Below are 12,605 nucleotides of genomic sequence, written 5' to 3'. Positions count from 1 at the left end.
AAATACATTTACGTTCACAAAATCGGCCTGGATTGGAATATTTTGTGGTGATGAAGTCAATGTTTCCCAGAAAATCGTTTTGTGGAATAGACTGATGGATTATTGTAAGTGTATTTCACAGCCAAATGTAATTTTAATTCACAATTTGAGTAATTAGATATCACGGTTTGCGTAATTAAAATCCGCGATTTACCTAATTATTTTTCCCAAGCAGCGTAAATTAAATCAAATCTTAGGTAACCAAAATTCGCTCCGGATCCAAAAAGTGCTATATTTGGGTTTATCTCAATAAAGCTCTTAAACTAATTTTGCCGAAAAAAGAATTAATCATCCTTGATTATGTAAATTAACCTCAATTATGGGAGATATACTTGAGCATTTAATCACTGGTTAATCATGTAAGTGTATTCCACACAAAATTGCCTTCAATTAAGAACTTTAGAATTAGAACGAAAATTAGAATCGCTTTTTCATGCTTTGTGAATTCCATGAAATTAGTATCGTCAGTGTTTCCCAAAAAACCGCTCTAAAAGCGTTATGCGAAAAATACTGACGGATTAGTTTAAATGTATTTGAAGTTTCCGTGAGTGAAGTCCACAGGCCTAAAATAACGGCGAACTTGAACTAAATTAAGGGTCTGTATTAACCAGTAATGTTGTGAATCATAATACCATCTCAATAGTGAAGCATGTAACTTTTGACAGGACGAGAGCCAGAACGTGTGCAGCCAACTACGTGGTCTTCAGGGCGAGTACTCGATGTTGGACGAGAGCTTTTCCAACCAGAAGAGACAGTGGGAACAGGAAAGTGAGGGGAGGAAGAGGGAGTTGGAATTGATCGGGACAAGACTGGATGTAGCTGACAAGGAGAGACAAGGATTGACTGAGACTAATGATGTACTCAAAAACCAACTCTTCCAGGTTTATATATAATAACTTCATGTTAGACGGTTAATAGACAACTGTAGGCATGTATATGGGCTTTAATATAGCGATATCTGCATGTTTCAAATTTGAACCTTGACCTTTGAGATGTTCGCTAGGGTTTCAACTTTACGTTACGGGCAATATATCACTTAAATTTGCATTAGAGAACAGTTTACTTGCACATTTTGGCTAATTTTACAGGCATTTTATAATCAAGTTAATTGCCAATTTTTAGAGTATAAGCTTGACAAGAAGCTCTACTTGTTCAACGTATACTTGGTTAGGGAAAAGCAGCCTTGAGAAAAAATATAAGAATGAGTTATAAAATATGCCCAAATTCCAGAGCTTAAGACCAGTTGATTTACATGATAAATTTGTGTATATAATGCTTACCGATTATTCTGGAACTTTTTTGAGATCGTGTAATAAGTGACGAATTTCTGACAAAGTTGTATGTTCTGACGAAGCACTTCCATTAATGCTATAAGATAAAACATTTCTTTTTATTGACCTGAAAAAGTTCTTCAGCAAGGCTTGGATGCTCAGGCATGGCTAATGAATATTACGATACGGTTGTTATCCTCATCGAGAAGTTATCAAACTCAGAGGCAAAGCCGAGTGATTGAAAAACTTCGGGAGGGCTGTGACAACCATGTGCCATTTTTTTACCCAACTCTTGCTGGAATTACAACAGATGCATAACTTAATTTAGGCTGCAGCTGATTAGATTATATTTTTCCGCCACTCTTTTATAGTCACTCATAAAGGGGAGGGGGAGGGGGGGCTATAATAGGAAAGACCCACCTTCTCTAACTTAATCGTCCATCATTTTTTATTCAGCTTGAGAATCAGTGTGGAGCATACACTAAAGAGGTGGAAGAACTATACAACAAACTACAGGACACAGAGTGGCAGTTGAAGGAGTCGTACAGTGAGATTGCTAATCTGAAGATTGACCTCAGTTTCCACAGGAGCAACAACAATAACAACAACTCCTCGTCAGTCATTGAGCATGTGCACTCCGAGGACTCCGACTCAAACACTGCGCCTGAAGGTTATTCTGTCAAACACTTATACTATGTATTCTACAATGCCTCTCAATGCCATCAAAACACTACAGGACAAGTCCTGACATAATTCAAAGGATTTTTATTGAGTTAACAAAAAAAACTAGACCTACAACTGATTATAAAGAAATTGGAAAAACTAATTAGAATAACATCAGATAAAAAACCAAAACAATTAAAATCACGGTCAAAATGCCGCCTGTGAACAAAAAAAAATCACTTCCGAGAAAGCGAATTTTTGTTCAAATACAGTTTAAAAATTTTGTTTAAAAAGAGAGCGAAAAAAATTCACACCAAAAATGACCAAAATCATCACTTCAATTAGACTTTAAAAACCGTGAAAATTTGTGACCAGATCTTTAAAAGACACATCAGGAAAAATGTTGAAATACAAGCCAAGGAATTAAATTTTAACTTTGAAAACTCCTCAGTTGACTAATAGAAGAAATGAATAACACAATTATCAAAACAGAACTGTTTTTGTAGATATTCTGGTTGTTTAGGTAACGGAAATTGGAGCATAAATTGGTAAAGCAGAACACAACTTGGCATTTCTTAGATATTGTTCAAGACACAAACAACAAGCAGAAGCAAAAACCTTCTTGTTTTTGAGTTAACAAAAAAAACTAGACCTACAACTGATTATAAAGAAATTGGAAACACCAATTAGAATAAAATCAGATTAAAAAAACCAAAACAAAGCAACGACTTTTTTTGTAGAAGCAAGATTCAAAAAATTCCTAATATTAATAGCGTAATTATCCTAAGACTTTTTGTTTTGTTAAAAATGATTCCAGAAACCGGCACGAAGATAGGCTGCAGCTTCATAGTCATTTTTCACGGGGGTATTAGGGTTATATACGAGCCAAAAAGAAGGCGGAAACTGATTCAATACTAGAAACATAATTCAAAATTAAAGCCAACCAAAATGAGACAAACTTTGAAATTAACTTCTGAAATCTTTTCAATATATTGTTTTGAGCTTATGAAAATGTTCCTTAGTCCCTTCAATTGAAAAAAAATTGAGCGAAAAAGTTTGAAAAACAAAAAAAAACTTAGAAAACGGCAAAATTGAGTAAAAACCTTGGAAATTTTTTATTCTTAAAATTTTATCTGTGTCAATAAAAGGCATCCATTAACGCAAAATTTCAGCCTGAAAACTGTTTCATTTATCAGTAAAAGTAATTTCAATATAACAAGTTTCAGAGTTTTAAAAGAAAATAGCAAAATATATAATCAAAATATATAATCAAATTTAATCAAATTTATATATATATATATATATATATATATATATATAATCAAATTTATCTCAGGTTTAAAAAAAATTAAAAATATCCTAATCGTCAGAATCATTTTTGTGAGAAACAGCTCTCCATTAACCAATTGGTCATTTCTCACAACAAGATATTTGCTTTATAAAAATGGAAAAATCCGAATGATGAAAAATCAAAAAACATGAAAAAATTAGCGAAAAAATCTTCGACTGTGGTGCCAAATTTGGCATAAACAGCAAAAATAAAACAAAAATTGTAGCATTGAAACAAATAGCCAAAAAAGTTTAACTGCAATATAAACTAGCCAAATTAACCAAAATTTAAAGAAAATGAACAAAAAAAAGGAAAATTGCTGCATTCAGGGCTGAAGAACTCCTTAATTTATTAATAGAAGAAATAAATAACAATTATCAAAACAAAATTAGTTTTTGTATATATTCTGGTTGTTTAAGTAACAGAAACTGGAATACAAATGGGTAAATCAGAACACAAGTTGGTATCTCACAGATATCTTTCTAGACACAAATGAAAAGCAGAAGCAAAAACCATGCAGAGATTTTTTTGTGGAAGCAAATTTAAAAAAAAAATATTAAAACTATTAGTCTAATTGTCTTAAGACCCTTTGTGTTGTTGAAAATGCTTCCGGAAACCGACAGAAAAACAAAAGCTAGTGCATAATGGTCAATTTTCACTGGGATAATAGGTTTATATACAAGCCAAAGAGAGGGCGGGAACCGATTCAATAACAGAAACAAAATTCAAAACTAAAGGTGTTGAAATCTTAGAGACAAATTTTGAAATTAGCTTCTGTAAAGCCAACATCTATTCATTGCAATAGTCTTAAGCTTCAACAAAGCTGGCTTATCCCCTTTAACTAAAAAAATGAAATTGAACTAAAATTTCGAAAAACAACAAAAACTTAAAAACAGAAAAATAGGGTCAAAGCTTTATCTGGAACAATAAAATGCATCCATTAACATAAATCTAAACCTGAAAACTGTTTCATTGGTCACTAAAAGTAATTTAAAACTAAAGTAATTTTGAATTTTTAATAATTCAAAAAATATAGCAAAAAATATTGTCAAAGTTAATTACAGTTCCACAAGAAATTAAACACATCTAGATCGTCAAAATCATTTTTGTGATCAAAACTTCGACTCTGGTGCTTAAGTTGACTTGAACAACAGAAAGAAAACAAAACAATAGCATAAAAAAAACATAGCCCAAAACTTATGACTGCAATATAAACTAACCAATTTAACCAAAAACCAAAAAAATTGACAAAAAAATTTGCTGTATTCAGCATTCAGTGGTGAAGATCAGCTAAAACTGACCTTTTCACCTTAAGAACCTTTCAGGATTTACAGCAGTTTCAGCACATTAAGCAAGCTACTAAAGTCAGCTAAGGTCCTGTGTTGCAACTTAATGCCTGCCGAATTTTACCTGTATATCCCGTTTCAAAAGATCAAAAACATAGAAAAATATGTGAAAACATCTTAAGAAAAAACATAGCGCCAATACTATCTACATTTTTGGATTCTAAAAAGCAGCGTCACAAACCTGTTATTGTAGGAAAAACATAAAATGTTTACAGCTCATTTCTTTCAGCTACAGTTTAGCTCGTCCCTTACAAAATTTTTTCTCCTTCGATCAAATTTTTGTACAAGTTAGGCGCATTTTCCAAAAAATTTCAGTCCAGTCCAACGTGATTCTGTTGATTCAATTTTTAATGAAAATTAGGCCCTTTGTCTAATCAGTAGGCCTTTTTCATTAGGCCCTTTGTCATTAGGCCTTTGGCTAATTACTGCTACCCAAATACAAATTTAGATAGTATATACTCGAGCCGTCTTATTTAAGGGAGGCATATTGTTGCTCGACTATTTTTCAAATCAAAAGTGTCACTTAACAAACAAGGAACTAGGCCCCACAAATCATATTTTTCCTAATATGATAACGAACAGCCTGAGTCTTAATTTTTTAAATATTTAGTCAATTTCTAGCTGGTGACTGTACATCTTATAAAGTTCTCAGTATCCTACTTTTTTTTCTTAGAACAATATCTGTACTCTTTCAACTTTTCAAAAGTAAATGGATTTTCTGCTCATTCTGTATCTTTAATAACTGAGCCAATGATAACCTATTTGGTCAATTGTCGTTTTTATACTGAAAATCGTCGGAATGCTCAAGTTTAGTTAGGCAAAACGATGGAATTTTTTTGGTGTGGTCGTTATGTTGGTTTTTCAAATATAAATATTATCTGTATATGATGTGAAACGTAACAAACAATCGCTATATTTCATTTCAAACGTATAAATTTTTGAGGATGTTCCATGTCATACCACAAGAAGACATCAAAACTGCGTAAGTGTCATAATCAAACGAATTCTCATCAATGTTCAACAAGTATATTATAATTTCAAATTCAAAAACGACCAAGAAATTCGCATGTTCAACTATTTTTGTCAACGAGATCAAGAAAGTTAAAAAAAATACTGCTTCAAAAGTTTGCCTAAGTACGTCTGAAACTCCCATAGAAAGAACGCTATCAAAATGTTTGGCTTCATTAGAATTAAAACAATTCAATTTTTAGTGTGACTCGACGATTTCTTACGTTTCAAACCAAAATTACTGGGTATTTCCTACGTTTGAAGCCAAACATGCCAAGAATACCGACGATTTCTTGCGTCATTTTTGTTCGCTTCTTCAGGACTGGGGTTTAAAAGCTAATCATTTTAAGTTCTTATATTACGCATTTATTTTTAAAATATTGTTTGTCATAGGCCAAGATGCAGCTCGCGGCTCCTCTCCTGAGGGCCCTAGCTCCAAGAGACTAAGCATCAAAGTAGAACTGGAAAATGCTCTTCTGGAAGTGAACCAGACCAAGATGGAGGTGGAGAGGCTCAAGCATGCTCTGGATTCTAAAAACGGCGATTTAGAAGAGAAAGCTCAGGTTTGAAACGTCCAGCGTTGAACTTCTTAGAAACCATGTCAAGTACCAAAGATATCAGGTGTATAGAGGAGACACACTTTTCCAAAATGTTTGATTGTTCTTAAGTATCCAAAAATTGCTATTGTTTCCTAGAAATGTTCCATAAAGTTTCATGCATTATTGAGGAAATCGTTTGCAAAGTAAGAGTTAGTGAGAATTTTCTTTCGCTTCCCAGGTTTTGGTCCAGACCCAAATTGAGCTATGATCAGACCCAATCGAGCGCACACCCCTGTGTTCCCAGACCGAAATTACAGGGTCTGGAAAGCGGTTCGAGCGCACAATAGTCTGGACCATGGTTTGATTTCGGTCTGATCAGAGGTCAATTCGGTCTGGACGGTCTGATCATAGTCTTTATAGTCTGGACCATGGTCTGGGTTCGGTCTGATCAGATGTCAATTTGGTCTGGAAGGTCTGATCACAGTCTTTATTGTCTGGACCATGGTCTGGGTTCGGTCTGATCAGATGTCAATTCGGTCTGGAAGGTCTGATCACAGTCTTTATAGTTTTTATTTGTCAAGGGAGAAATCTCCAATTTTTCTTTATTATTTCAACCTTCTGAAATGAAAAATTGGTTTGGAGGCTAAAAACTTCGAGGCAGATTGATTCCTATGGTGGAGAGATAGAAAGTGATTTCAAAGAAAGTTTTTGACGTTCCTCAAAAACTGCAGCATCTTTCTAAATTAATTATGTTTTAAGTATCTAATTCATCGAAGAAATATGATTCTTCAATGTTTCGAAGTTCTCTATTATAAAGTTCTCTATTACGAAGGCGAGACAGAAAAGATTGAGCTACCGGACTTTGCTTTCGACAAAACTGAGTTTTCCTTCAGACATATAACGAGAAAAGAACTGTTTACTGCAATTGATCAATTACCACAAAACAAAGCAGCGGGTCCTGGATTACTCACTACATGGTCCTTCAAGTGTAGCAAAATGTCTATTGGAACACATCTACAGTTTGCAATAAACGAATGTATTTCAAAAAACATTTTTCCTGACATACTTAAAAAAGCATATGTAACTCCAATTTACAAAAAAGGGGATCCACTGGAAGCAGGAAACTACAGACCAATTTCAGTTACACCGACTCTTGCGAAGATTTTTGAAAGACTTTTGCTCCAACAAATGTTAGAACATGTTGAAAAGTATGAAATAATCAATAAAAATCAGTTTGGGTTTCTGAAAAGAAAATCTTCGAATGACACAGTAATATCGTTGACAGAATCAGTGAATAGTTTGTTAGAAGAAAACGAAACCGTTGTTAGTATATTCTTGGATTTAGCCAAAGCTTTTAACTCAATATCTCACAAAATTTTTCTCGAAAAAATCACTAAATATGGATTTAGTACGGAATCATATGCAATGCTAGAATCGTTTTTGTCTAACAGAAAACAATGCGTAAAGAACAGCATAGAATATTCGAACTGGGTGACAATAAATCACGGAGTACCTCAAGGAACAGTTCTCGGACCTTTAATTTTTTTAATATATATCAACGACTTCCCAGAAAAAATGAAAAAAAGAGAGAACGTTTTACAGTTTGCAGATGACACATGCATTATTTGTCATTCCAAATCCGATGAAAATCTCTTATGCGAAATTAACAGTGTATTTGAAAGTACTGACAGTTATATGAGGCAAAATATGCTAACTTTAAACAGAGATAAAACAGAAATTGTGGTTTTTTCAAAAAATGGTGAATCAAAAATTGAACAATTTCATTATAATGGAATTTTCATAGAGCCAAAAACAAGTTGTCGTTATCTAGGTATAATGATTGATAACAATCTAAATTTTGACATTCAGCTGAACAAAACATTAACAAAAAGGGCAAATGCTATTAGGTCAATTTACTTAGTAAGACATTTTCTACCACTAAAAGCAAGAATCGTTCTTTTTAAATCACTTGTTTTGTCCCATATCAATTTCAGTGCAATTTTTTTTCAATCGTTGTCGGTTATGTCACTTCAAAGAGTTAATAAACAAATAAATTGGGGAATAAAGGTTTGCCACCTGCGCAAAAAGTTTGACAGTGCAAGAGATCTATTACTGAAAGACAAAATTTTACCAGCAGAGCTTTTCATTAAAAAAGTTTGTCTTCTTAAATTTTTTGACCTCCTCTCACAATATAAACAGAGTAGTCGAGAAACCAAAAACTCCTCTTTCAGGATTCTTGAAAAGTACGATTTGACCAAAAACTGCAGAACTGTCCAGTTTTTTCCAAAGAATAAGTGCCAATCCAAATGGAGTGACAGGTCACTGATCAGAAATTTTTCTAGGAAATGGAATAATTTGCCAATTGAAATCCGAAAAGAGAAAACTAAAAACAAATTTAAGGAAAAACTAAGCAGCGAAATGGTCAAACTGCATGAACGTGTTCCAATAGATAGACAAGTAAGAGGCTTTAGGAAATTTTTCTACTGAAGTATAAAGACCAAACTATTCATATATTTACGAGGCGATTTTGAAAATGTAAATATTTAACCAAACGTTCTTGTTGTGGTTATAACTTTAAATTTACATTTTTGAAGATTAAAAAAAAAAAATTTCACGCTCAATACAAGCACACTTTATAAAAATCTAAAGAGGGTATTGAATATCTTAATTGTATCTGATACCTGTCGGAAAGAATATTTGATAGCTTATAAAATTGCAGGTTGAAAGAAAACTAAAACTTGGCAATCCGAGTTTTTTTGAAATTTTCCATAAAAAACTATACCTTTTTTTCAGTTTTTCATTTAGATATTATGCACATCAATTGAAATGTTTAATTGTGAGATTTAGGAAGATTTCGGTTTTTTTAGTAGGTTGAAGGCTTTCAACTAAATCATTTCAATGACAAAAAGTTTAATTTTTAACAGACCCTTCAACTAAGCTATTTCTACACAGAAAAAAAAACACTTGATACAGGAAACGTTGTATGAAAAGTGGGTTTCCAATTCTTTATAAAGGCTTGAAACATGTTGGGGGGAAGGGTTAAAACTAAAACTGCGCAAAGATGAGAAACTCAAATGTATTCCCGGGCCTGAGTCTCATAATATTTCTGTTGCAATCAAAACTCAAAATTTTCAATTTTCATATCAAGTTATTAGATTGTTCTATAATGAGTATATAGCTATGCCATCTACCTGCAATTATCATCTAAGAACCACCATGGAAACGGGTCAAGTAACATCAATGTTGCATATTTTATCAGAAAAATTGAAAAAAAAAATTCACTAAATCGATGGAAACATTCACATTTAACCTTTTTGAATAACTTTCAAGGTCCATGGTGTAAATGTATAATCTGTATTGTTATTCTCCAGCACAGTCCTTTCATTTGCGAAATTTTTTAGCTCAAGCTCACAGTTTTTGTTAACAATAATCGGCTGACCTTGAAAAATTGCCGTATTTTTAATGTGCTCTAGCTCCTAGGGACTTGAAGTTAGGACACAAAAAGGGAGCGTTGGAACCATAGCCGGCCAATATGCTATCAATTGGTGCTGCTCTCAAGGTCTGTTTTTTTCAACAATGGCCCAAAGGGCATATTTTGTCCATTCTTGAATTTTTAACCTAATTTTTTTCCTTTAATTGTTTGATTTCCTCTTCTATTGTACAATCATACAATTTAAATGTCATGAGCAGTGTTATGTTTTTGCCAGCTCTTGATATAGGGGCTAAATCTCTCTTTCCATTTGAGTTATGAAACAATTTTATTTAATATTTGAAGAATTTATTGGGTGTTTCCTGTTTTAAATGTCATTTAAATGCCAGATATTAAGCCAGAAACCTTTATGTAAATTTTGATGAACTTGCAATTATCACGCCATATTGTGATAATTAAAATTTCAACTTCATGTTATTTTAATTGATGTGGTGTGGATAATTGGTGTCTACTTTATTCTTTTTTATTTAAACAGATGAAATTCCTGATGAGATTTACTGACAAAATGTTTAAGAAGTGTGAAAAATACTCACAAAGTTACGGTAAAGTCCCTGCCTTCTTTGTCTCAGAGACCAGTCTCCTCTACTCAAACCTTCCCTAATTCTTTCAGCAATGGCCGTAAGGCGTCCTAGTGATCTTTGGACAATGTTAAACTGAATCAGAAGAATGATCAACTCAGAAGAAAAAGTGAACAACTGATACGGTTATTAAAAGGAGACTATCGTCTTTGTCGACCTATATTTGAAATAGACGTATACTTCGAAGAGGAAGGCTAATTAGTCAACATGTTTGATAGAGCAGAAGCTAAGTATGGTGGGAGGGTTTGCTCGGAAGTAACAGAGAAATGCCTTGACTACAGAAGTCGCCTAATGGATCACAAAGGCTAACTTCTGAATCCTTTCGATCGCAAGGAGCGCGCAGCATCAAACAGTAGAATAATTTCCTTTGGCAAAGTTACAGTATCTACTTTCACGACAATGGCAGAAGATGCCCCAAATACGGCCGTTCTAGAGGACAGTAGTCCTCAGGATAATGGCGTAAACCTTGAGAGCAGTGGCTCAGAGAAAGAGAAAAACGACAGTCCGTCTCAAAAAGCAAGTCAAGTGAGTGAATCTAGCAGTCGCTCAATTGAAGACAAACTTGCAAAAGAGGAGAAGAAAAGAATGCGAGAAACAAAAAGAAGGCAGACGTTGAGTCCAAGAAACTTAAGATTGAGTTTGAAAGAAAGCAAAGAGAGCACGAGGAACAGATGAGGCATATTGAGGATTAGCTCCAAATTTTTTTGATGGAAGTATTCCTTTGGCAGGAGGAGATAGACAATTTTCCCCTATCGAATCTTATATACAAATGCATCCATGTATCCAAGGGACTGCAGTGGTAATTTCTGTTCAGCATCATCAACCAGCAACAGTCACAGACGTATACCAAAACTAAAACTCCTCCGTGAATTTGACGGTAATCCATTGGTTTGGCCTGCATGGAATGGAATGTTATTTTCTACTATACAGAGCAGTAGTATTAGTTGAGACAAAAAAATGAGCCATTTGAAGACACTGCTTTATGGAAAAGGCAGACGAGCTGTCATTGGAATGGGTTACTCTGGAACAATTTACGATCAGGCTTGGAACACATTGCAACGAAATTTCGGCCAGCCTCGTCACATTGTATCTTCACAGCTTGCTAAAATTCAGAAGTTCCCTCCGATTAGACTTGTCGACTTGTCATCTTTGATTGAGTTGGCTGATTTGATATCAATGCTTGTGAGTATTCTGCAGCAGTTTGGCCTCTCGAACAATTTTTTTTGTTCAATCAATTTTCGCCTATCCATATATTCATCGTACAGGATTGTGAGTGGTATCATTAGAAAGCTTGTCAAGCGTAGAATTTTGAATTTAAAGTTTTTTTTGAAATTTGCTTTCTCCGACTAATTTATATATTTGTGAACGTTAGCCTAACTTCCGTTATTCTGCTCATATTTTTCTTAATTTTTGCCTAAGTTTTGACCAATTTTTGCAAAATAAGACAAAATTGTTAACGATAGCCTCATTGTTTTGACGTTTGAAGATAGAAGAATAGGAGAAAGTTGGTGAATTGTTTGAAGCAAAATTTTGGCATGTTTTTTTTAAAAATCAGCTTTCTTTTTCTTTTTATTCATAAATTATGTCATCAAATATATCTGTTTGGCTAAATCTGTCCAGTTCGATGGTGCAGACATAAAAACTGCTGACATAATCCTTCGTCACTCATATATGGTCAAATTGTACCTCCGGTTCTTCGGTATTTTCTCCGGAAATAACTTTTTTTGACGACTTTCGCTAATTTAAGTTGATATTTATTTTAAAAGGTTCATTTTTTAATAAACTAATATTTTGGTTAGCGCGTTTTGTTTTTTTACGCATTGTTTCTGAAAAATTGCGTTTTGGCACAGCTGCGCAGTGATAGCAAGGCTAATTTTGGTCACATCGTTGAGTTTTCCGATCAAAAAGCATTCTTTGTTGGTCTGTACATTATGAAAAACTTTTAGCGCTTTTCATCACATCAACAAGAAATTTTTTTTTCATAAAAAGTATCATTTAATACGAGATAGTTTTATGTTCCGAGAAGTTCTATTGAAACAGTATTGTATTTTATGAGTGAAGCTTGCGGTTTTTATCTCTCCGTCAAATTCTTAACGTAAATTTTAAATGATTTCTCAAAACTTGCGAGCGTTTGATGTTCTATTTGTATTCTTACGACAACTCTAATAAATCAAATTTCTGATTCAGTATCTTGGGAGCTATGAAAACTTGGGAACTTGATAAGTATCAAAAATTCATCATTTATTTTCTGTTATAATGGCTTTTTGATCAAGTTAGCTATTTCGGTAACCTCTGGCACTTTTATGATATAGGGAAGAAGCAGCAAGAGCAATACTAGTTT

General features: G+C 33.6%; 1 protein-coding gene across 3 annotated transcripts in view; it reads left to right on the top strand.

Moving 5' to 3' along the window:
- The window catches only part of LOC142353338 (uncharacterized), a 147,398-nt gene that overhangs the window by 52,991 nt on the left and 81,802 nt on the right, over nucleotides 1–12,605 (top strand). For all 3 annotated transcript variants that reach the window (XM_075405571.1, XM_075405572.1, XM_075405573.1), the window contains 3 exons: nucleotides 705–920; nucleotides 1,767–1,980; nucleotides 6,051–6,220. In XM_075405571.1, coding sequence (XP_075261686.1) covers nucleotides 705–920; nucleotides 1,767–1,980; nucleotides 6,051–6,220 — 600 coding nt within the window. The remainder of the gene's footprint in view (nucleotides 1–704; nucleotides 921–1,766; nucleotides 1,981–6,050; nucleotides 6,221–12,605) is intronic.

This window comes from Convolutriloba macropyga, chromosome 14 (assembly GCF_964194025.1).
Source record: "Convolutriloba macropyga chromosome 14, txConMacr16.3, whole genome shotgun sequence".
In the NCBI taxonomy this organism is placed as follows: Eukaryota; Metazoa; Xenacoelomorpha; order Acoela; family Convolutidae; genus Convolutriloba; species Convolutriloba macropyga.
This window is presented reverse-complemented; position numbering and strand designations above follow the sequence as displayed.